General features: G+C 38.6%; 1 protein-coding gene across 13 annotated transcripts in view; it reads left to right on the top strand.

Annotated features, from left to right (window-relative positions):
* The window catches only part of KMT2C (lysine methyltransferase 2C), a 187,840-nt gene that overhangs the window by 19,135 nt on the left and 147,467 nt on the right, over window positions 1-21,238 (top strand). Inside the window, exon 1 of one of the 13 annotated variants that reach the window (XM_059839388.1) lies at window positions 1,857-2,006. The exons of the other annotated variants lie outside the window; for them this stretch is intronic. Coding sequence (XP_059695371.1) covers window positions 1,945-2,006 — 62 coding nt within the window. The 5' untranslated portion in view covers window positions 1,857-1,944. Of the gene's footprint in view, window positions 1-1,856; window positions 2,007-21,238 lie in introns of those variants that run through there. 13 annotated transcript variants of the gene reach the window in all.

Below are 21,238 nucleotides of genomic sequence, written 5' to 3'. Positions count from 1 at the left end.
ACAACTGTAAAGAAAAAAGTCTTTTTTTTTAATTTGGGCACTATGAGAGGCTGGCTACCCCTTTTTCCAGTGGCCTTACTTTGTAGCAGGCTGATTATAAAAACCCACTCAACATAACAATCCATGCTTTCAAAATATGAACCAGTTAATTTGTGTAGCGTTTTGTATTTTCCTGCAAAACTCCTTTGGTCTTGTGCCTCATTCTGCCTACTAAACACTACACGCTCACCAGTAAATCACTAGTTAAAACTCTAACTGGCTTATTACATAATTGAAAAACATTCCTGAGTTAGTTTAGATTTTTGTTCAACTTCATTTTTTTTTTCTTAGAATAGCGTTATTTGGCATAGAGCTGTTGAAAGATCTGAAGATCAGTATGAAAATGGTTCGGGGCTTTTTCATGTGAAGAAATAAAGCAGTAGTGGGTTTGTACTCCTGTAGCAAAACTGAACCAACTGGGCAGACATTTAAAGGTTCTCAGTGACTGTACAATGCTGGGCATTGAAGTACACGCAGCTCCTAAGCTGGAGGTTACGTGCAGGGGTCTTTGTGCTGTGTTTACATCATGGTGATGGTCGTGTGTGGTGTTTGATGCTCCTGCACAATAAAATCCACTTGCTACAGAAAATAACTGCAGCTTCCAGACTGCTGAGTGGAAATATTTTAACCATCTACTTATAAGATAGAAGCAGGAGACAAGATAGACTTTTTTCTCAGTGCTGTGTGATCAGCTGCATCTAAGTGCCATTCAGTAACTTCACTGATGACTACTGTACATTTGTGTTTAAAGGGTTGGGTTATGCATCTTTTACTACTTTGTTGTAAATGGCCTTTCTTTTGAGAATATACTTGGAGTTCAAGTATCTGTAGTTTTTAGTTCCTTGCCTCACTTACAGGTCATCTTTATAAACTGTTTTATGACTCTCGTTTTGCCTGTTCTGTGCAGAGTAATACCTAATATTCTGCCAGCATTAAATATAGATGCTTTTAGGTCAAAATATTTTTGTTTTGGTAGGAAAAGTATTTAATTTTATATAGTTATTTTGTCAGACTCTGTTGACTTTTTTTTTTTTATCTTTGCCTTTTTTTTCCTTTTTTTTTTTTTTCCCCTGTATTATTCTCTCCTAAGCAGAAACTCTTGCAGAATTTTGGCAAAATGTTCTTTGGAAGCTTTTTTTTTTTTTTTTTGGAGGGGAGGACACAGGGGTTGATATTACTGTCATTTACATAATATACCAGTAGAAAGTAGTTGCATCATGTACAGTTTCTTAATGTGACCGTTCATTGGACTTGCCTGAAAATGATCTCTTAAGGGTAAATGGCTGAGCAGAAATTAAAAGCAGCCATGTATTTGTTTCTCCTTTTGTTTCAGGCTAAAAGAACCATTCAGTATGTGCTTTACGTGTATTTCCAGACTTACTGTATATAATTTATTCAGCTATTTAAAAATAATGGTTGAAGTATTCTTTTCTCATCACTGCTGTCAAATCTCACGGCTTTGCAATTCTGGTTTCCTGTTCTGAAAGTGTGGATAGAAAACTCTTAGTATGGAGGAGTATGTAATTGGTGTGTACCATTTAGTGTAAAACTCACAGCCCAAGAGGGTGGGGGACTGGCTCTGGAGTGTTGTCAAAAGCATCCTCTAAACAAGCTGAAAGACACTCTTTTGTTTGATTTGAGCAGTTCCAATTTCAGTAATTACTAAAGCTCTTGGAAACCCTGGGACATAGGGTGTTGGAAGAAGTACTAAAATCCAGCTTGACAGTGGGCCTTCAGCTAGTCTTTTATAATTCTGTCTTTCCTCTGCGAAATCCTTTTGGCATGTTGTGGTTCTCTGGCAGGATCCCAGCGTGTGATATCACAGATATCAGATGTCTCCTTGCGATCCATGGCATTTGCGGTGCCGCAGTGGCGCTCCCTGGGACGGCCGAGGTGAACCAGGAAATGTCATGGAAATTCGGTGGGGAGAGCATGGCACAGGAGCTGTCATGTGGCTCTGGGAATAGGTGAGCGCCTTCTGTTTGACAGCGTTCACCTCTTTGTGTTTGGTAATCTGATGTGGAATGTATTCAGCAAACAGATGTGGCTTTTAGTGGTCTTGACAGGTTTCTTTTTCCCCCCTGACATCTCAGATGGAGTTGAGTGGAGAAACATCACAGTTAAGCTTTGTCCTTTGGAAATATCTTTGTTTAAAATAAAAATGGAGCATAGTTATATGTGGCCTTCCTCATCAGAATTTTTTTTTTCATCTCAGCGTTGAGGTCCAAAGCCAGGCACAAGCATAGATGATATCATGCATTTGGAGGATATTTGGCTCCTCCATAAGGTCTGTTGGAAGTTAGTCATAGCACTCTGTTTCTCTCTGTCAGGGAAGTCTCCCTCTTGTTTGTACTCACTGGAGAAATGTTACACAGTAAGTGTGGCTTGTGCTGATGGTGCTTTTGTAATACAGCTAGAAAATAAAAGATTTCACGCTGGCCTCTTTGTCCCATGTTTTCATCCTGATTTCCAAGCATTAAAAGGTGAATACTTGTGTAATATTACTTAATTAGAAAAGGTAAAGGCATGGAAGAAGAGTCTGGTTGTGTATTTGTTTGTTTGTTTAGCCAGGACTTGCAGTTCTTGGGTATAATTCAGTTTCAGGAATGAATTCTTTTTTTTAGATGGAACTCAGTGTGTTCCTTCCAACCATACACACTTCCATGTTGTTTTTCCTCTGTATCTTCCTTTTTCTCTCTCTATTTAATTTAATTTTTTTTTTCTTATTTTTCATTTCCGGGCCCCAAATGCCCCCATGCTATAAAAAGAGAAGGTGGGTTGCTTTTGGAAGACTCCAGTCAGGAAAAAGTGCATGTGAGAGCAGGTTATTACTGCCTGGTTTATATAGTTTATAGTTAACCAGTTTGCAGTCCCTGTTAGCATGTAACATCAGGTGCCATAGAGAAAAATGGGACAAACTCTGAAAAGGGCAGTTCTGGGAATAATCATTCCATGGGGGATCTGTTTGAGGTAGAGTTAGACTAGGAGGAAGGGAAGCTGTATTTTGTCCAGAATTCAGAAAACCTCAAACAGAATTCTTATTTAGGCTTACAGTTCTGCAGAAATCTGCTGCCTTTGAATCAAGTGACTTGTGAGGGTACTGAGTTTAATACAGTTTGAAGGCTTTTTTGAAGCAGGAGGAACAGGGTGAAAGGATGTGATGTATTTGGTGGAACAAAGAGGATGGGGCAGGGGGAAGGGATGGGTTGGATGGGACTATACAAGGATGGTGTATCTGGAGCAATGAGAAGAAATAAGGTTGGAGCTTTATTTTAGTCACCTTGCCCTTAGGCTTGAGTGGGGTAATTTTGTCAGCGTGGTTTTGTGGCACTGTTGAGAATGTATTTAGCATGCAAGAAGACACCAGCAGTGGTCAAGGAGAGTGATGAGGGAATGAATGAACCTAGAATATTTTCTAACCTTTTCGAAGGTCCTTGATCTGGGTCAAATAATAGGTGTGCTAGGTGTTGTCACTGCCATGTCAGCCTTGCCTTGTGTACAGAAGGTTTAGTCACAGTTGTGGCAGAAGTCATTCAGTGTATGTTCAGGGCTGCCATAAAATGGAGGTCAGGATTGAGCAGTAAGTACAACTATTAACCTTTGAGAGACTGTTCTCTTTGGAAACATTTCACTTTGGCTTTGCAATATTTTAGTAGAAGGCTGATTGCACATAGGGAAGGGTACAGAAACAAGGCAGAGGGCTTTTGGGCTTGCAGTGCTCAGGAAAGAGGAACCCAGAGTTACAGGAGTATAATCTGTAAAAGAGATGGGAGATGGATGTTGAGGAGCATGGACTTCAGTCTTTCTCTTTCACCTTAATCCACCTTGGTGAGGTAGCTTGTCTGTAAGCAGTGCTTAGTGTTATGTGGATATAGTTGTCTTTTCATTTCTGTTTCCTTGTCATCTTTGTTTTCACCTTGTTAAAGGAAGCTAAGATTTTTAAATTAAGAAAAATAAACAGTCTAGGGAACCATGTGAAGACATTTTTATGCAGCTCCAGAAATAACAACTATTACTACTTGAAGTCTAGTTCTTGGAAGAAGAGAGTGATGGTGAGGAAGTCTGGAGGATTCCTGAGGTGGTTTGTTTGGATCAGGGTACAATCCTGCATTAACAAATTCTTGAAACTGGGCTGGGGAGAACAGGTCTGCCTTGTAGATTTTGTTCAGGTATTTATTAGTCAACAGATGTAAAAATCTCTTTTTTTTTCCTCTGGTATATTTGTCCTCAGATAGTAAAATCCACCTAGAATGATGAAGAATGTTTAGCTCTGAGGAGTTAGTAAGTTAATTTCTTCCATTTTTCAGAAATGCATGTAGATATGAACCTGTCTTGATGCCTATGGTTCAGTAACTGAGATGGTTGTGTCAGTTTTCCATAGAAAGTTTTCGAATCCTGAAGCTGAACTGGTGAACAGCTTCTATTTCAGGCTATTCTATTGCTTCCCTTGGGGGTGTTGTGAAATCAGTTGACTCCAGTTGAGTTTGTTACCAGAAAGTCAGAGTTCCTGGGCTGTGCTGTGCAGCCGGGGATTGCTCTGGCCAGGTCTGATATCTGCATTCACCCATGGTGATGAAGGTAGTTAGCTGCTGTTTTCTCTGGTGAAAGCTGAGAGATGTAAAGGTTAGGGAGAGGTAGTTCCCCTGATCATTGATAGACCTACATACAGTTGATATCTAAACCATCCTATATTATATTTATTTCTTTCTTCATGGCTGCCTGATCTTCAACATCTGCTGCTGACAGCTTTGCCCGTACTACAGAGGAGTTTTCATTATTGATGCCTCTGGACCTCCAAATAAAGAACTGTCAGTGAATAAGTACTGTATGGATTCATTTAATTATTAATCAGCACGATGGGGTATTCTCTAAGGTACACAATTCTGTTTCAAAGACAAGTCAAGTCAATAGAAAGTTTTCCATTGAAATAAAATAGTCATGAGAGTAAACATTCATCAGTACAAGTAAGAATTCGATAGCCTAGACTGTTCTGCACCTACTGTTTTGAATAGTGCTAACCAATTGCTGCTCTGCATGATCAGAAACTGTGGGGAAGAGGATGCTTCAGAGAAAAATAAACCAGGCATTGTGGGATAGTTTTTCATTCTTCAGATATCAAGAAAACGTGAGAACAGTTTTCTGTCAACTTAGATTCTGTGGAACAGTGCGAAGCTGAAATCACAACAATTATAAATTGCATAAACTTGTTCTTGATTTCTCTATTATTCTTTTACTGGCCAATTAGTCATGTTTTACTCCCACTGCTTGGCAGAGGCTGGCAAGAATCACACTCCTGTTGTGTGAAAAGGAAAAAGAGGGGCACTTTGGGGTCATTCAGAGAGAACTAGGCTTATTTCATCCCTCTGAGACCCATGCTACTGTCAGGTACTTGATTTTATCAGACACAATCAGCATCTGAAAGACTGATAATATGTGTTCAGTTTTATGAGAATGATGTAAGCTGAATAATTTTGCATGTAGTACTCCATATCTTGTCCTTGCACTTCTCACCATCCCTGTGCCAGAAGTTTCAGGCCAGGAGGCAGGTGAAGGAGAGCTACTTGGCTTTCTTGGTAGGTAAGACATACATTTGTAGGTGAAGAGCAGTAGGCTTTTTCTAGGGAAGGCTGTCTTGCCAGGGCTTCTTTGTGGTGGAGAAGCCAGTGATGGTCGAGGTCTGTTCAGCAGTTTATAATGGCATTTTTTTCTGACTCTTCTGTAGCATCTTCTGAGCATTGAATTACTTCTGAGAAATTTGGAAGATGTGCTGTAGTGGTATAGTTAGGGGCAGAAAAGCAGTGGTGGTGGGGTCATGTCTCTTAAGGCTCTAAGAGAAGCAAGGATGGCAGTGGGGGAGGTGGTTGCATTTTAGGGAGTTCAATTTGCAGAATCCTTTCAGTGGTTGCAGCTTGTACTGAAAGAAGACGTATCTTGAAATAATCTCTCCTGTAATCTCCTCTCCAGTCTTTCCAACAGCCTCCTAAGCCTGCTAAACTCATCAGAACTAAACTTTCTGCAGATCATCCTATACCCTGATTCTACCTGAGCAGCAAAAGTGAAATTTACTGACAGAGCTCCGTGCACACCCACCAAGTCAGAACTATCCAGGTCATGCCATTCTGCATAGTACACTTTGACTTTTACTAGGTTTCCTCATGAACATTGACCACATCCTTATGGAAAGTAGATGGGTGAAATTAAGCAACTTTAGGAATGAGGAAAAACTTGCCAACAGTCAATGAACAACAAATGTTTTTCATACAACTCCTTCCTTGGCTCTTTGGTCCTGGTATTCAAAGGTGCTTGTCAAATTCCATCAAAAAGATGAGCCTGAGTGCTCAGAGAAGGACTTTATCTAGGGTGGGGGCCAGAATAACCTTGTATGAATCTCTCTTGGTAGTCTTGAAGTGACAAGAAGAAGCAAAAAATTCTAAATTCCCTATATAAAGGTAGGTTTAGGATGCTCATGGATTGGGTATTATTTCAGATTAGAAGATAGCAGCAAAATGTCAGGTGATTGTATTTACAGGACAGAGGGGCTTTAACTTGTTTTTGATGTGCAAGAAATTCGGTGACTTAGGAGGATCCATTGATCTGCCAGAAGAGCTTCATGTTGCTTAAATACAAGACAAATAGGTGTTCTTTGACAGTGAAAGCATCTTGTTAAAAAGCATGATTGTATGACCTGAAGCTTGCTTCAATGTAATTGTTTTGCTGTGGTAGATCCCTGAGTAGGGGATAAGGTATATGACCTTTTCAGTGCAGTTTGGACAGAGATCCTGGATGGGAAGGTCTGTAGGATGCTTGGGCATTTTCTTTGCTTCCCCCCATGCAGAACTGAATCTCTGGAAGCCCACATGGGAGTCTCTGGACTCAGGAATCAGGAGCCAGTCTTTCGGAGGAATGAAACTTTTATAAACCACTAAAAGCTGCATAGTCACTGGTTCAGCTTTCAGAGTACAGGATATTGAGTACAAGGCTGGAAATAAAGTTCAGTGTTGCTAAAGATTAATCTTTAGATGTGACAGTAATCTGGGCAGTATGATGAACTTTCCTGGTTCAGAGTCTATTTGTAAAATAATTTGGAGGAATTACTGATTTCACAACAGCACCTATGCTGGGTCAGATCAGAGATGTGGATGTCCCATCATCATGTTTCCTGCAGTGGTTAATAGGAAAGTAAGACAAAAGTAATTTTGTAATGATACTTCCCCAACCCCTAATTGCAGGAGATTGGGAAAGAATTGTGGGATTTTCTGGAGTCAAGGATAGTATTGCTGTGTCAGATCTGTTGAGCATAAAAATCTCCTTTGAATGTGTCCAGCCTCTTCTCAGTCACACAAACTTCAGCGTGCTGGGCATGGAGTTCCACAGTTCAGCTGCAGAGTGTGAGAACAGCAGGGATTTTCTTGATCCTTCTGCCTACTAGCATCAGTGCAGTGTAGTAAGTGTTGGAAGAGACAGCAAATGCTGATTTTGTGATCACCTTTTCAATATGAATTGTGGTTGTAATTGTCAGGATGCATGAAAATGTGTGTGTGTGGGAAAAGCAGACGATGTGCTTTCCAAAGATGTGGTTGACAGTGTTAGGGCACATCAGGGAAATTTTATTTAAACTGAAAAAAAACTTGTGTGTGTAACAGGACTGCCTTTTGAAGGCACTAAGAAACAGATAGACTCCAAAAGCAGGATTTCTGGACTATTAGGATTCTTAGGGTTCTTCTTTCTGGTTCTTAGGGCAGGAAATTTTTTCTTTTTCTGCAGCCTTAAGGAGGAATCACAGTATCTTGTTTTCTGATATTAAATGTCTATTGCATAGCTTAGGTTTTGATTAATTAGTTAAATAATACTTGTTAGTTAAATAATACTTGTATTTAGATAATGAACCTGTTTTTTATATAACCTAAATTGACTTAATTATTCTGCATAATATGTCTCCTGATAGAACTGGTTATTACTGAGTTAAGGTTTCACACTTGATGATGCTGATGTCTGTGGATCTACAGACCTTTTAAACCCCCTGTGTATTAATGCTGTTATCAACCAAAGCTGCTGCAGCAGCTTTATTTATTTTTCCTTCCTCAGGGGTACCGTAGAGGCCAGTTGGAGCATTAGCCACCAAATGCCAAGGTGGCTGTAGAGTAACTGCAGCAGCATTTCAGCATCTAATGGACCAGGTCACGTGCAAAGCCTCATTAAAATATGATTAAAGTATCCCCTTTTGTTTGTTTGGTGGAGCCAAGCCCGTGCTGGACCCTCCATTATGTTTGTGCTGTGTGCTTGGAAATGCCTCCTGGTTTTTGTGAGGCTCCTTGTTCACCCCCCAGCCCAAACCTCTGCTGTTTCCCTGTTCCTCTGCCTTCTTCCATCCATTGCTGATTAAACGTGAGGAAATGAAAATGGTGTCTGCTTTCATTTAAACATAATCTGCTAAAGACAAATATGAAGCTTCTGTTGTTGTCTGGGGGGGTCTCCTGCTTTCCTGTACCTCTGCTTTTTAACTGCTGAAGACTGGGGTGTGGGGCTTTTTTTTTGTTTGTTTGGGGTTTTTTTCCTGGTATTTAATTAGTAAGCTAGACTTGCAGTTAAAGAACTGGCATAAATTATGTTGGTAATTTGCCATGACCACCTGTGGTAGTACATAAGTAATGAGAGAATAACAAAAACTTACAACTAAATTAAAAAAAATAAAAAGGATTTTGTTAGGCTTTCTTACACAAGCCTTCATAGCTCGTCTGGAAGCAGTAAAAAATGGGCTGTTCCTTTGGTTTATTTTTTGTGAAACATGGAAATCAGTATGCTTAAAGCTAGAGACTCATAGCATGAATCCACAAATTTAGTTTGTATCTTTGATCACATACAGCCTTGACAGTACCCATGGACAGCTTAAACTTAGAGAAACATGGTGTAGTTGATTAAGTCCTGTGATCAGTGCAAATGACTGGAGAGGGACAGCAGACTTCTTGTAGCCACTGGAATTTGAGCAAATGATGAGTATTATTTCCAAATCAACATGTTGCAGAGGAAGAAGGGATAGAAAATGCTATAAAAGTTCTTAGATCTGGCTTTTCTTTTGACACTCTGTGAAATCAGATGATTTGGCACTTGTAACTGCTGTGGGTAAGAGGCGTTCATAAGAAATAAAATAAAATGTATATGTGGCAGTGGTGGGGGAGGCGTCTGTTCTGAAAACATCTGAGATGCTGGAAAACTTGTCCCCAGTGGGAAAGAGAAATTGCATAGCTGGCACTGAGACTCGCTGCTTATGCTTATGTGGCCATATTTAGAAAAGGATCAACACTAGGAACTGAATTATTAGAGAAGTGAGTGACTGGAGGGATTGAACATAAAGGAAATTATTTCTATCTCGCTTGTTTGTTTGAGTTGGGCCAGACGATGCTGTGGGAGGGCTGCGAACTCCAGACTTGCTGCCTGTGTGCAGTGAATCTGGAGATGAGTTTGAGGAGGTCAAAGCTTGTTAGAGCCCAAGCTCCTCCCTACCTGGGTTTGGAGGTGGCTGCCTGCAGGTAGAAGATGAGCAGGAATGGAAAGGACCCTCTTGGCTTGGAAAAGTCTGGAAAGACTTGATGGAGTGAGATGCAGGCTCGCTGTGCTGTGTGTGGTGCTGTGGGAGGCTTCTGGTTTCAGTACATCTTGCAAACATTCATGTGTATAAGTAAAGCAAACAACAGCCAATTAAAAAAACCAACACCACATTTCAAAGAAGTTGTATATATAAAAAAGAAAGCTGTCTTATTAAAAAATACTTGTCAGTATAGCAGCACAGTTCATGGTAATTATTTGCATCTATGTGGCAGTTTTAGTTTATTGTGGTTTTGTTGCAGAACAACAGATTATCTAAATAAATTAATCTGGGGTGGGGGAGATAAAACAGCACTTCTAAGGAGATATCCAGGAGGAATGCTTTCAAAGTTTTTAGGAGCAGTTAAACTACCCTTCCCCCTCCCCTTTATTTTTTTTCCCCCCTTTAAGAAGTGTTTCTTTTTGTTCCAGTCATCAAGACTCATTTTGAAAGACTTATTTTTCTGGTTTTGGCAAAATAGTTGATCAGCACGACTGGCAAGGAACTGCTGTGGAGCAACAAAGAATTTCTGTGTAGCTCAAAACTCTGTTTGAGGCCATCTTGGAGCAGTTTGTGAGCTGGAGTAGAAACTCCCTGTAAGAAAGGCCATTCAAGTTAAGTTGCACGTTTTCCTCCCCAAAATTAGCATACCAGAATACTTCACTGCAGTGTTTAGAATACTTTGTACAAGAACTAAGAGTAAGTTGAAGATTGCTAACTGAGGATCTGTAATGATGCCAACTGACTTCTTTTTTTTTTTTTTTTTTTAATGAAAGCTTTGTATACATAACAGGATGAGTCATCACTGGAGAGTTCTGAAAGTGTTTGGCATCCCCAAGAATCCTTTTGTGTGTCTCTGCTGCACAAAATGAGTATTTTTGTCATGAAACTCTGCCTTAAGAAGTACTGCAATAACTGCAAGCTTTAGGGGGAGGTTTTCTAATGTGGCTTCGCTTTCTATTATTGTTTTTAAAATATTTTGGTATTCTTAGATCTTCCTGAATAATAGGACAGAAAATTCTGAATACTTTGTTGGCTATTATTTTTTTTTTCTATGATGCAGCTTCAGGCATATTTCTATTATAAATTTGTTTTTAAAAGCGTATAATAGGAGTTTACTGTTTTCCTTAGATTTAATGCAAGTATTGAAACTGATTGTGGGGGAATACTGTTAACTCATTTTGCTTTATTCAAACATGGTACCTGTAGTAAACTGATAGTAGCTGCTTATCTGAGTCACATTTATTTTATGTACATTTTCTTTTGATACATTTTTCACATTGAAGAACTGGTTGGCCTTGGTAGTTTTTGTTACGTCTCTTTGAAATGAATCTCTTTTATCAAGAAAGTTTTTCTTGATAAAAAGGAAACCTTTCTTACTGAGGTGTAGGGGAGTAATGTGTCAGACCACCTTTGTATTTGGCCTGTAATCTTCCTGATGATGTGAAACCTGGTTCCTGTAGTCTTCCAGGTGTGTAGAAGGCAGCAGAGATGGAATTTTGCAGCTGCTGCAATAGGGTAGCAAATTTTATCTGAGTTGTTTAGGAGTGGATGACATTTTTCAGAGGTTTTTGCACCCTGCCATTCATTCTTCAGCAGTATGTTTTCTAAGATGTGCTGTCACTAATTTTAAAAATCAAATCCATTGATGGATTCTTTCATGGTTTGTTGTAGTGATGGGATATTTATTAGCTAGTAGGTTCAGCAGTTTTAATTTTTATGATTTCTTTTGAGTGAACCCAAATATAAAATTTATGGCCAAGGAGACCTGAAAGAACACAATTCTTCTTCAAAAGAATTCATAAAAATCTCATCAGAATTTGTAGGATTTCATAAAAAAAAAGCTTTTATAACAGTTTAGAATTATATAGGCTTTTCATCTAAATGCTCTGAATTGTGCTGATAACAGAATGCACGAAAACCAAAGAGCTTTCAGACAGTCCTTGACAAACTACACAGGTTTAATTACCCAGACCTGCATGTGATGGTTTTGAGTCAGGGTCTCATACTGATATATTTTTATTTTAATGTGCCCATCCAAGGCTAAGCATTTAAGCAGGCTTGCATTTGACTTGGAAGAGGAAGAAGAGAAATTTATTTAGCCAATAAAGTTTATATTTGGTGATATTTTGTATTAAGCTTAGCCATGAGTTCAATGGCATTGCTAACAGATTCTGTTTAATGGTACAACACTTGGTCAGTGTTACTGTTTTATTTTTTAAGCTGAAGTTCTTATGGTGTGCATTACCAACTTAGTTATATTCTGCAAGAAATTAAGTGTTGGGGTGTGCTAATGTGGGGTGTGTCTAATGAGACTCATGCCCACATTTATTTTTGTTTTCCAATGGAAGCTAAACCTCAACTTCTGATCTCATTTTTGGAGGAAAGAAACCCTCAACATATCTGCAGATTGAGATGAAGAGTTGGCTGTAAGAAAAAAAGGTGTTGGGGTGTGTCTTTGTATAGAGAAGGTAAAATTTTTGGTGTTACTATTAACTTCATTTTCCTGGCATCTTCTCAGAGCTTTCATTGGATGAATCTCTGCTTCAAAATACTGTACTTTCTCCAACAAAACATTATTTCCAGCTGTTTAGATGAAGAAAGTTTCCTTATGGACCCTAAACTAAGCATATTATCTTTACTGTGGCATCCAGATGCAAAGAAGAAAACCAATTATTTGTCCTTAATCAGATGACTTTATGTGCTTTTTCTGGAGGTTACGAGACCTGGAATTTCTCTGAGTCTTTATTTAGTCTTTATCCTTTTTAGCTTTGAGGTTGACATTTCCTTTCACTGTAGTATAGATTTAAATTTATAAACTTGTGCTTTTATCACTTTAGAGTGGTAAAATTCTCTATAGTTTAGAGAATTCTTGATAATATACATCTTGAACAATTTTAACCTGTTGAAATAATTTGAGATTTAAAATGGTTCAGATATGCAGGAAAAAAGACAAGGTTTTATATAGTATTAACATCTTTATCATGTCAGTAACATATAGCAGCAATTAAACATCTCCTGTTGTGCCCACATCTGCTTTACTTGTCAGTAAATCAAACCTTCCATGAGTCAAGGCATGCCATGTTTAGGTGACACACGCATGAAATTTAATTTTTACAAGAAATACTCCAAACTGCCCTAACACTTTTTAGAAGCTGAGATCCAGGAAGCCACCTTTGTCTTATCTTCATGAGAATTTTGTACAAAAAAAAATAAAAAAGTCTAAATATAACAAAATAATTGCTAAAAAGTAGATGGCTTAACAGCTGTCTGAAGAATTCATGTTGTGATGTGTTAGCACTGAGCTCTAGAAAATAACAAAATAAGGGTTAATAATTCATTTTACTTATGGTACTTGCAGCATAGGTTACAAAATGATCGGTGCAGCTAGTCTGTAAATGTTTTGTGGAAATTTGTGATGAAGAATCAATACAAATGGAGCTGCAATTCCAGTGTGTTGGAAATTGCTGGTATCCAAGGAAGAAGGAGTGAAAGCCATGGCAAGGTGGGAGCTGTGTGGAAATAGTTAACGGCAGGCTTAGGGATTAGTCTTGGGTTCAGCCTTGCTGTTAATGAGCTGGAAAAAGGTGGGAGCAGCCAGTTAATGGTATTGACAGACAGTGTGGAGGTAAATGGATTTGTCAACACAGAGAGAAAATGGAGAAGAACACGGGGTAGGAATATACAAAACAGGGAAAAAGGAGGTTTCCCCCAGCCTGCTCTAAGGGATGGAGCAGCCACCATTGATTGAGTCAGTTTGGGCTGATGGGTTTTCCAAGCGCTGATGGGAGTGAGGATCTCACAGTAAAATAGTGCTGAAAGGGCACAGCTGATAAATGAATGGGTTTTTAAATCACATTTTAATTACTTCAAATACATGATGAAGATGAATATGTTACTGTTTATTTTGCAGTTACACTGTTGAGATAACAACAGGCATGTCCACAGCACAGTGCTGCTTTGAGACAACAGTTAATGTTCACACCTGAGTTTAAACAAATGCATCCTGGGGAAAAAAGTGTTGCTGGTAAAATGGAGTAGTTAAGAATGAAGCATATTTAAAACTAGCAACTTTCTATTTCTATGTTAAAAATATTAAACCTGTTTTATCTTGTGGATGGTGGTGAAAATGTTATGGTAGGCAGAGATTTCTCTTCTCTTTCTTAGGAACTTTGAAAACAAAGTTATACTCAGAAAACAGAGGGCAATTTTATAAAATAGTGTTTACTAGTGATAGTATCTGTAATCCACATCGGATGAAAACATGTAATAGCTATTACCATCCTAAATAAATAAATAAAATTATCTACTCTTGAACCATCCCAAATGTAACCTCAGCTGCTCTGCAGACACAAACATCGAGACTAGACTAGCAGCATTTACCAGCTGTGTGTAAGAGCTACACTGCACGTAAAGGGATTTCACATTTTATTATGTGGGAGGGATGATGTCAGTTTGGTTGATTATGCCCCTTTCAAGCTGCTGTGATAATTACCTGCTTGTTACCAGAAGTGTCGAACCCATTTTCAGTTCTTGTTTGCTTTTGCTGTCATGCCCTAATTGCTACATAATTTTGTCCCTGCCAATTACTACCTTGGAGTTGAATTTTACAGTGAAAAAGTTGTAAGAAGCAATAAAGTAATTGTTTTTTAGATCTTGTAATTTTAGTAGAATATTTTATTATGCTACAAAGTGTATTGAAATACATGCTGCTCACTTCTGTGAGATAGTGAAATCCCATGGTTCCCACTAAAATGACAAGTGTGGAAGGCATGGCTTTTGGGCAGATATGGATACTTTTTGTTTTAGAAATGAAGACATTTGCTGTGTTCTTTAGAGGCAGGAACTCTTAGGTTTGGTGGGCTTTTTTTTATTCTTTCCCTTCCTTTTCATCCTTTTATCCACTTTGCGAGTTTTACAAGTTTCCTTTGATGTAGGTATTAGGTCATCTGATGTGGTCCTTTATCCATCATTTTCTATGAAGATGTAATGTAAATGGATTTCTTTAAAGGTGCTGGGCTTAACAGTGTTTTATTCTCTGATTAAAACTATTTGTTTGAATTATTCAGTGGAATAAAGCCTGCAGTAATTGGTTTAAGGACTGGCTGACCAAGCACTTTGTTGTCTTTGGGAACTGTCATCGCTTTGCTTTGGGTTTTTTGGGTGGTCCTCGAGCAGTGAAGTCTGGTATTAGTCAATATTAATAACAATTACTGCTGTTGAAATCTGGATGTGGAATGACATGGATGAGCACAGGAAAGAGGCAGAAGAGCAGTTAAACAAAATGCTCTTCAGAATAAGGAGAGGGGACAGTGTTGCCATGTAGAGATTTAGGGATGGGGTTGCAGTCCAGAAAGGAGCATTTCTGGCAAGAGATTTGAAGTGTGGGATGTTTGTGGCTGTGCACTAAAGCTCTGTTTATCATAGAGATTGTTAGATTTGCTGCTGCCATTTCAATATGATTCAGATATCCACGGCTGAAAGACTGAAATATTGGCAAAAAGTCATGAAACGGACCAGAGATTGTAGAAAGCTTGGAGAAGATTGCTTTGGGGAGGAAGGTAGAGATGCTCAGTCTGTTTGTTTATAGGGGTGGGGGATTTAAACCCTAAAAACCAGTAGTAGTTAGAGAACAGTGAATGATATCTCCGGCAGAGAAAATACTGAGTTCTTCAGGGATCTCTAATGTAAGAGGGAAGGGGACAAGAACCAGTGGTTGAAAGCTGAGACAGAGAAGTTGACAAAGGAAATGAGCATGAATTCAGAAGGAGGAACAAATGACAAAGGGAATGGCAAAGTGAGTGGCTTTGTGAAAGCTGGGCTTCAATCAATTACAGTTATTGAGTGATAGTTAGGGATATTGGCCTCGCATGGATAATGATTCTGGCATTGTGTCCACTGAATCTGTGAGCAGTCAGACTTCTGCTCTCATAGCACTCCCTGTAGCAGCTTTTCCAGGGATGCTGTAATGAATGTTGAACACCTTTGTGGTTGAAGATTCTTTTCAAATGTTATCTTTAATGCATTGATTGCAAAAGACAAATGGTTTCTAAGGTTCTGAGGGCAAGGCATGCTTCAATTGTAGTTCTTTTTGTTAGCAGAAAGGCTTTCAAGGAGAAATTTCAGTGTGCAAAAATACTGAAAAAAAAATTATGCAGAATACTCTTTAAGAAAAAATTATTATTTTAACACTGAAATTTGTGTGGCTGTGAGCTAGGAACTGCTCTGTCCTGTCATGACACTGAGGCAGTACTTGGATAAACATGAGTAGCTTTAGGGCCATTAAGTTTCACGTATGTACTTCCCTGTTTGTGTTATCTTCACAAGTGGTTGCCAGTATAGCTCTTTCAGAGCTGCTCTGCCAGATTTTATACCTGAAAGTACTTCTGAAACGTTTGATTAAGATAATTTTTAAGGCTCCATGGTGTGGTCTGGTGAGTAGAACTGAATTTCCATGCTGTAAATGTTAATTAGAAGCATATGTGTATATGTAAAAAGCAAGCTGAAATAAAAGTATAAATATCTAAGAAGCTGTCATTCCAGAAGGTCTGTGCTCAGAAAAGATTAGGTAAATATACAAATAGTCCCATTATAAATCAGCTACAGTATCATTTCTGATTATTTTCATTACTTTTTTTCTGGTGGTTTGCAAAAAAAGAAAAAAAGTTAGGAAGCAAAGGGATTCAGATTATGATTTCCAAATCCTTTTAGACAGTGTTACTTGCACTGTCACTAAAAGAAGCTCCACTGGCTTTATTTTCTCTCCTCCTTCTCCAGTAACCCTTTCCTACCACTGCTCTCTCCCTGGCTGCTTCCAGCACAGACTTTCATGAACCTCTAATGAGTGAAGCAAACTGATGGGGATGAAAACTACCTCTTTTGCATTTTGGTATAAATTCAATCAGTGTTAATTCAACTTAGTATAATTTGTAAGTTGCCAGGTCTGCACGTTTGAATCTTGAACATTTTCGTGTTTTTCTCCACAGTGAGCTTAGATTTTGAGAATTGTTTTCCTGTTACACTAAAAAACTACATTTTAATGCTTAAACTGAGTATATTTGTGCAACTGGAGAGAAGTTGCAGAACTTGAGGACCTTGTGCAAGTTGCAGGGCAGTAAATGGAATGAGCTTGCAGCCTCGTGTCCTTGGATGGTGGCCTCAAAGGAACTTGACCTGGAGGTATCAGTTGGTCCTCTTGGATGACTTCCATTGTAGTAGTTGCTCTAGCAGGGTTGGCTGGGGACGTGCCCCTCTCATGTGACACAGGGACAATTTTGTTTATAACTCTGACCTGTATCATATGACGTAGGCTGAGCAGTAGATCACTCTCGTGCTGGCAGTTCTGACACAGCCTGATCCCTGCTCAGCCTGGGCAGGGTGGGAGAGTGAAGGTGATCTTCAGGTAGAACTCCTCTAACACCAAGTGCTGGAAATACCATCCTTTTATTAACTTCATTTTTAAAAAAAATTTCTTTAAGAGCATACTAAAGAAATGAGGAACTAAGACTTGAAAAAAATAATTAACCCGCCCAATAATTTAAAAAAAGTAGGATTAATTAATATATGTAATATTAAAGGGCTGAAGTCTGGCATGAAGAAAAAATACACAAACCAGCTTGGTATAGTTGGTAGTGATTTCGAATAAAAATAGGTGAAATTTTGGTGAACAGCAATGATTATTGTCCCAAATAATAATGGTAATTTAACAATCCTATGAACAGAAGTTTGAAACTTCTCTCTTACAATTACTTGGGGCTATTTGTAAGCTATCTGTAATTGTCAGAAGGCAAATTTATGACTCCAGGTTAGAAGATTCTTCTTCAGGGATGAAAAAAAGGTTTAGGCACATTATTGTTAGCAGAATTTGTAACAAAAATCTTAGAATTTCTATCTCATCAACACCCCTAGAGACTGATATGCCTGTTCATACAGAAGCTTTCAGAGGTGTTTGAAGATCTGTATTACTTGTGTCTGTGCTATGGAGTGTTGCTTATTATGTTCCTTATATTGTTGCTTATATTTCACCATAGTATTTCCAGACTTTTATTTACTCTGGTATAAAAATAGTTTCCATGATCTTGCTTTTAGGTTTTACATCTAGTTTGAAAACAATTTTGTTAAAGAAGAAAAACAATTCATGTGAATTATAAATATACACTGACACCCATCTGATTCCATTGCCCATTTTCTTCTTAGATCTATTTTTATTCTTCTGAGGTTTTCCAAGCCTTCTGACTAAGTTTTAATGGATTTTTAATTAGTGAGCAGACCTTGTGTTTTTTTCCTTTGGCTTTCCGAGGTTTAGCAGTTTTATTGAAAGAGAAATATTTCATAATACTTGTTGACATTATCTGAAATAAAAATGTATTTCTTTATAAGGAGCACTAAGGGTGCTAACAGATGGAAAAGATACGTGGTGATATGACATTCATTTCTGTTGTGTTTTTTTCTTGTCTAAATCCATTTTAGTTGGGTAATGACAAACTGTGGTTGACATGCAAGAACTGCTTTTCTTACATGCCATCAATTAATTTGAGTATTATAAAGAAAATTCTATCTAATGTATTCTAGGCCAGCATCTTCTATAAAAGCAGGTTATTTATAGCTCTTTGGGTACTGCCCTTCCTTTCATGTCCTGATCCTTCTAGTTGAAGCTTAAATGCTTGTTTAAGATTAAATATACTGAAATTTTTGCCCAGAGGGTCTTCTTTGCTTTTCATAAACATAATATCAGGTGAAACTGGTGGACAGATGCCCTTCTCAGGAAATCCTGTAACACATTTCTGAGGGAGAGAAGGGTGTTGGTTTTTTTTGTTGTATTAGTGGCATCAGAAACATTTCTAAAACATAAGAAGGAATGGAGTTACTGTCCATGTAATCTACAGGAAGACTTGTGTTTGCTGTGAAGCCAGAAGACATTAACAAAAGTGACTTGAGACAAAAGATTCTGAGTTTTATTCGATGAGAAGGCATGAGATGTTCTGAGCTGACTGATGCATTTTGATAGATGTAAGATCTGGAAACCTCTCAAAGTGGTGTCATGTGAGTGGGGTTAGTTTATCTAAAATACAAGATGGTTGAATATTTGCATCCTTTTTTGAGTGTCCAAGCTGAATTAATGGTGAATAAAAGCAGTGCTTACAATACTGTATAATCAGTGTATGCAGACTGCATTTGCTGGGTATAAAAACACTTTTCCGAGTAAAAACTTGAGTATTTAGTATTAGATTATTGGATTGTTTGTATACCTGCACTGTGTGGCTGAGTGACAGAGCACAACCTTCACCTGGCACCTAAATATATCCAGTGAGGCTATTTAAGTTAAGGAGACAAATGCACTTTGCAAGAATCTTCACGATGTTCCTGTGATAAGACTCTGTCAGACTGCAAAGTTCCAAAAGGAAATCTTTGAAAATGACTTCTAATTAATGGTGCTAAAATTACAAAAATCTGTTCACAGAGACCAAAACTTCTACCAAGTTCCAAGTACTTGGCAGCTGTTTCTCATGCGTGGTGACTCAGATCCGCTGAATTTTATGTACAGGATCTTGAAATCACCAGACATGAGAATTACAGCCCTTACCACTGTGTTGCCACCTTTATTCAGAAGAGAGCAGCAGGCAAGCCCTGCAGCAAGTGAAAGAACAAGGAGCTGGATAATTCTTAAAAGACATGAGCTTGGTGCTGATGTGGGTAAAAAATTCTGGGCACCATGGCTGTTCACAAGATCGGAGGAGTTGGAACTTGGCATAGCCCGTCGTCATGGAGAAACAAGTCTTGTGTTCAGATGGAAGTGAATGCTTATGCTTCCCATCAGGAAAATGCAGTGTTGGGTGCAGGAGCATATTTTGATGCAATTTTGTTGAGTTAAAGGACAGAGGAATGTGGACAGGAGCAGTGGTGGATGGAGCAGGGTGAATTTGTCGCATGTGAAAGTCTTGTAGAGCTTAGAAATTTGTGCTCTTGACAGCACCAGTGGTCTCTCAGCTGTTCATGTTGCCATTTCATTCTATTTGTTTGTCAGAAGAGAACATGTGAAAACAGTCAGTGGACTTGCTAAACATTATTTAGCAAATTTACCAAAGAGCTTCACACTACCTGTTGTCTGGGGGAGTTACAAAGGCAGAGCCATTATCAAGTCTGGAGACAGGTAGATAAACAGAACTTATTGGGATTGGAAACTTGTACCTGCCTCTACTTGGTAGCTCTTGGTGCTCCCAAAAAATTGTCTTCATTTGATTCTAGAAAAGGTTTTAAAAAATATTGCAAGTGCTGCAATTCTAGTACCTTGTTTTGCATCTTTATGTTAGTGAATGTGGCCAAGTGCATTGGTAACAAATATAGAAAGGATGTAGTTTGTGCAAAGCTGCAGATACACAATGTGTTATAATGGCAGCTGAAAGTTTTTTGCATTTTTTTCTGAAAAGTGTATAATTGTTGAGGTCTGTACGTGAAATGTTTGGTGTTAGGGAACTAAAACTATAAATGAGGCCACATATCAGTGGGAATGTGATTCCTGAGAAAGAAGAACCTGTAGCAGTTTCTGATGCTGTGCATTGCTGGGTTAATGTGACAGATAGTTGACTGAAGGCAATTTTCACTTACAGAATTTATAGATGTCTAAGCAGTCAGTTTGAAAAGTAAAAAAGAAAGCTAAAAGATCTGAAAGCCTTTTGTATGATTTCTCACTCTGTTGTTGGAACTGTCTCCAAATCTGAAGTCCATACATGTAGATCAGGGAGCCTGGCTTCATACTTTGAACATCCAGCTCAGATTTTCTCATGTAATGGTTTCACAAAAAGGTGTGCAGAAGTCCTTACAATGTAGTAGCTTTATTGTCCATGTCTCAGGCCATAATTGGCTGTAGCAGAGCTGTAACTTCATGGGTGTTTTATGGGCTCATGTGAAAAGTGTATTATGTATCTGCAACTGGTAATTAGTGATACTGAATCTTCCTGGTTTGGTCTTTGGCTGGTGTGACACTCTGCCTCTCTTGCCATCCCACTGAGGGTGCTCTCAAATGGGTAACAAGCTGAGAAGAAGACTTCATGGTCATGACATTATTAGTGAAGCTCTGTTTCAGCTATGATAGCCTTCATCAGCTTTATCTCTCAAAAGAACAGTTCCAGACTCAAACTGAACAACAGTTAATGGCATCAGGGATGAACAGAGAAAATACTAAATATGGTGGCTTTGTCCAGATTAGCCTCATCACTCAACAGAGCTCCATCCTCCTGGATCTGGTGGCTTTCTGCAAAACTGAGTTAAGATTTTTCAGCAGTGGGGTGACATTCCCAATGCTCTTTGATTTGGGTAGACACTTCTCTGATGAGTGCCTGCAGGCAGCACATCCTATTTGCCTTTTCTCAGTCTCCCATGGAGAGTAGTTTTGCACCAGTATGGGTCTGAGAACCTGCATAGTTCAGGTAAGGACAATTAATATTACAATTGTCCTGTGTGAGGACAATTGAAGTAAAAAATACAGATAAACCAAACTTCACATTTGCTCAAAAGTACTAATTTATTTGGCTTTTAAATCATTAGAACTATGCAATTCAGATTCTTTTTGATACTTCACTCCTGGTCTCTCAGCCTTGTTTCTCAAGAGCTCTGCAT

The sequence above is a fragment of the Haemorhous mexicanus genome, chromosome 1 (assembly GCF_027477595.1).
Source record: "Haemorhous mexicanus isolate bHaeMex1 chromosome 1, bHaeMex1.pri, whole genome shotgun sequence".
Lineage (NCBI taxonomy): Eukaryota > Metazoa > Chordata > Aves > Passeriformes > Fringillidae > Haemorhous > Haemorhous mexicanus.
This window is presented reverse-complemented; position numbering and strand designations above follow the sequence as displayed.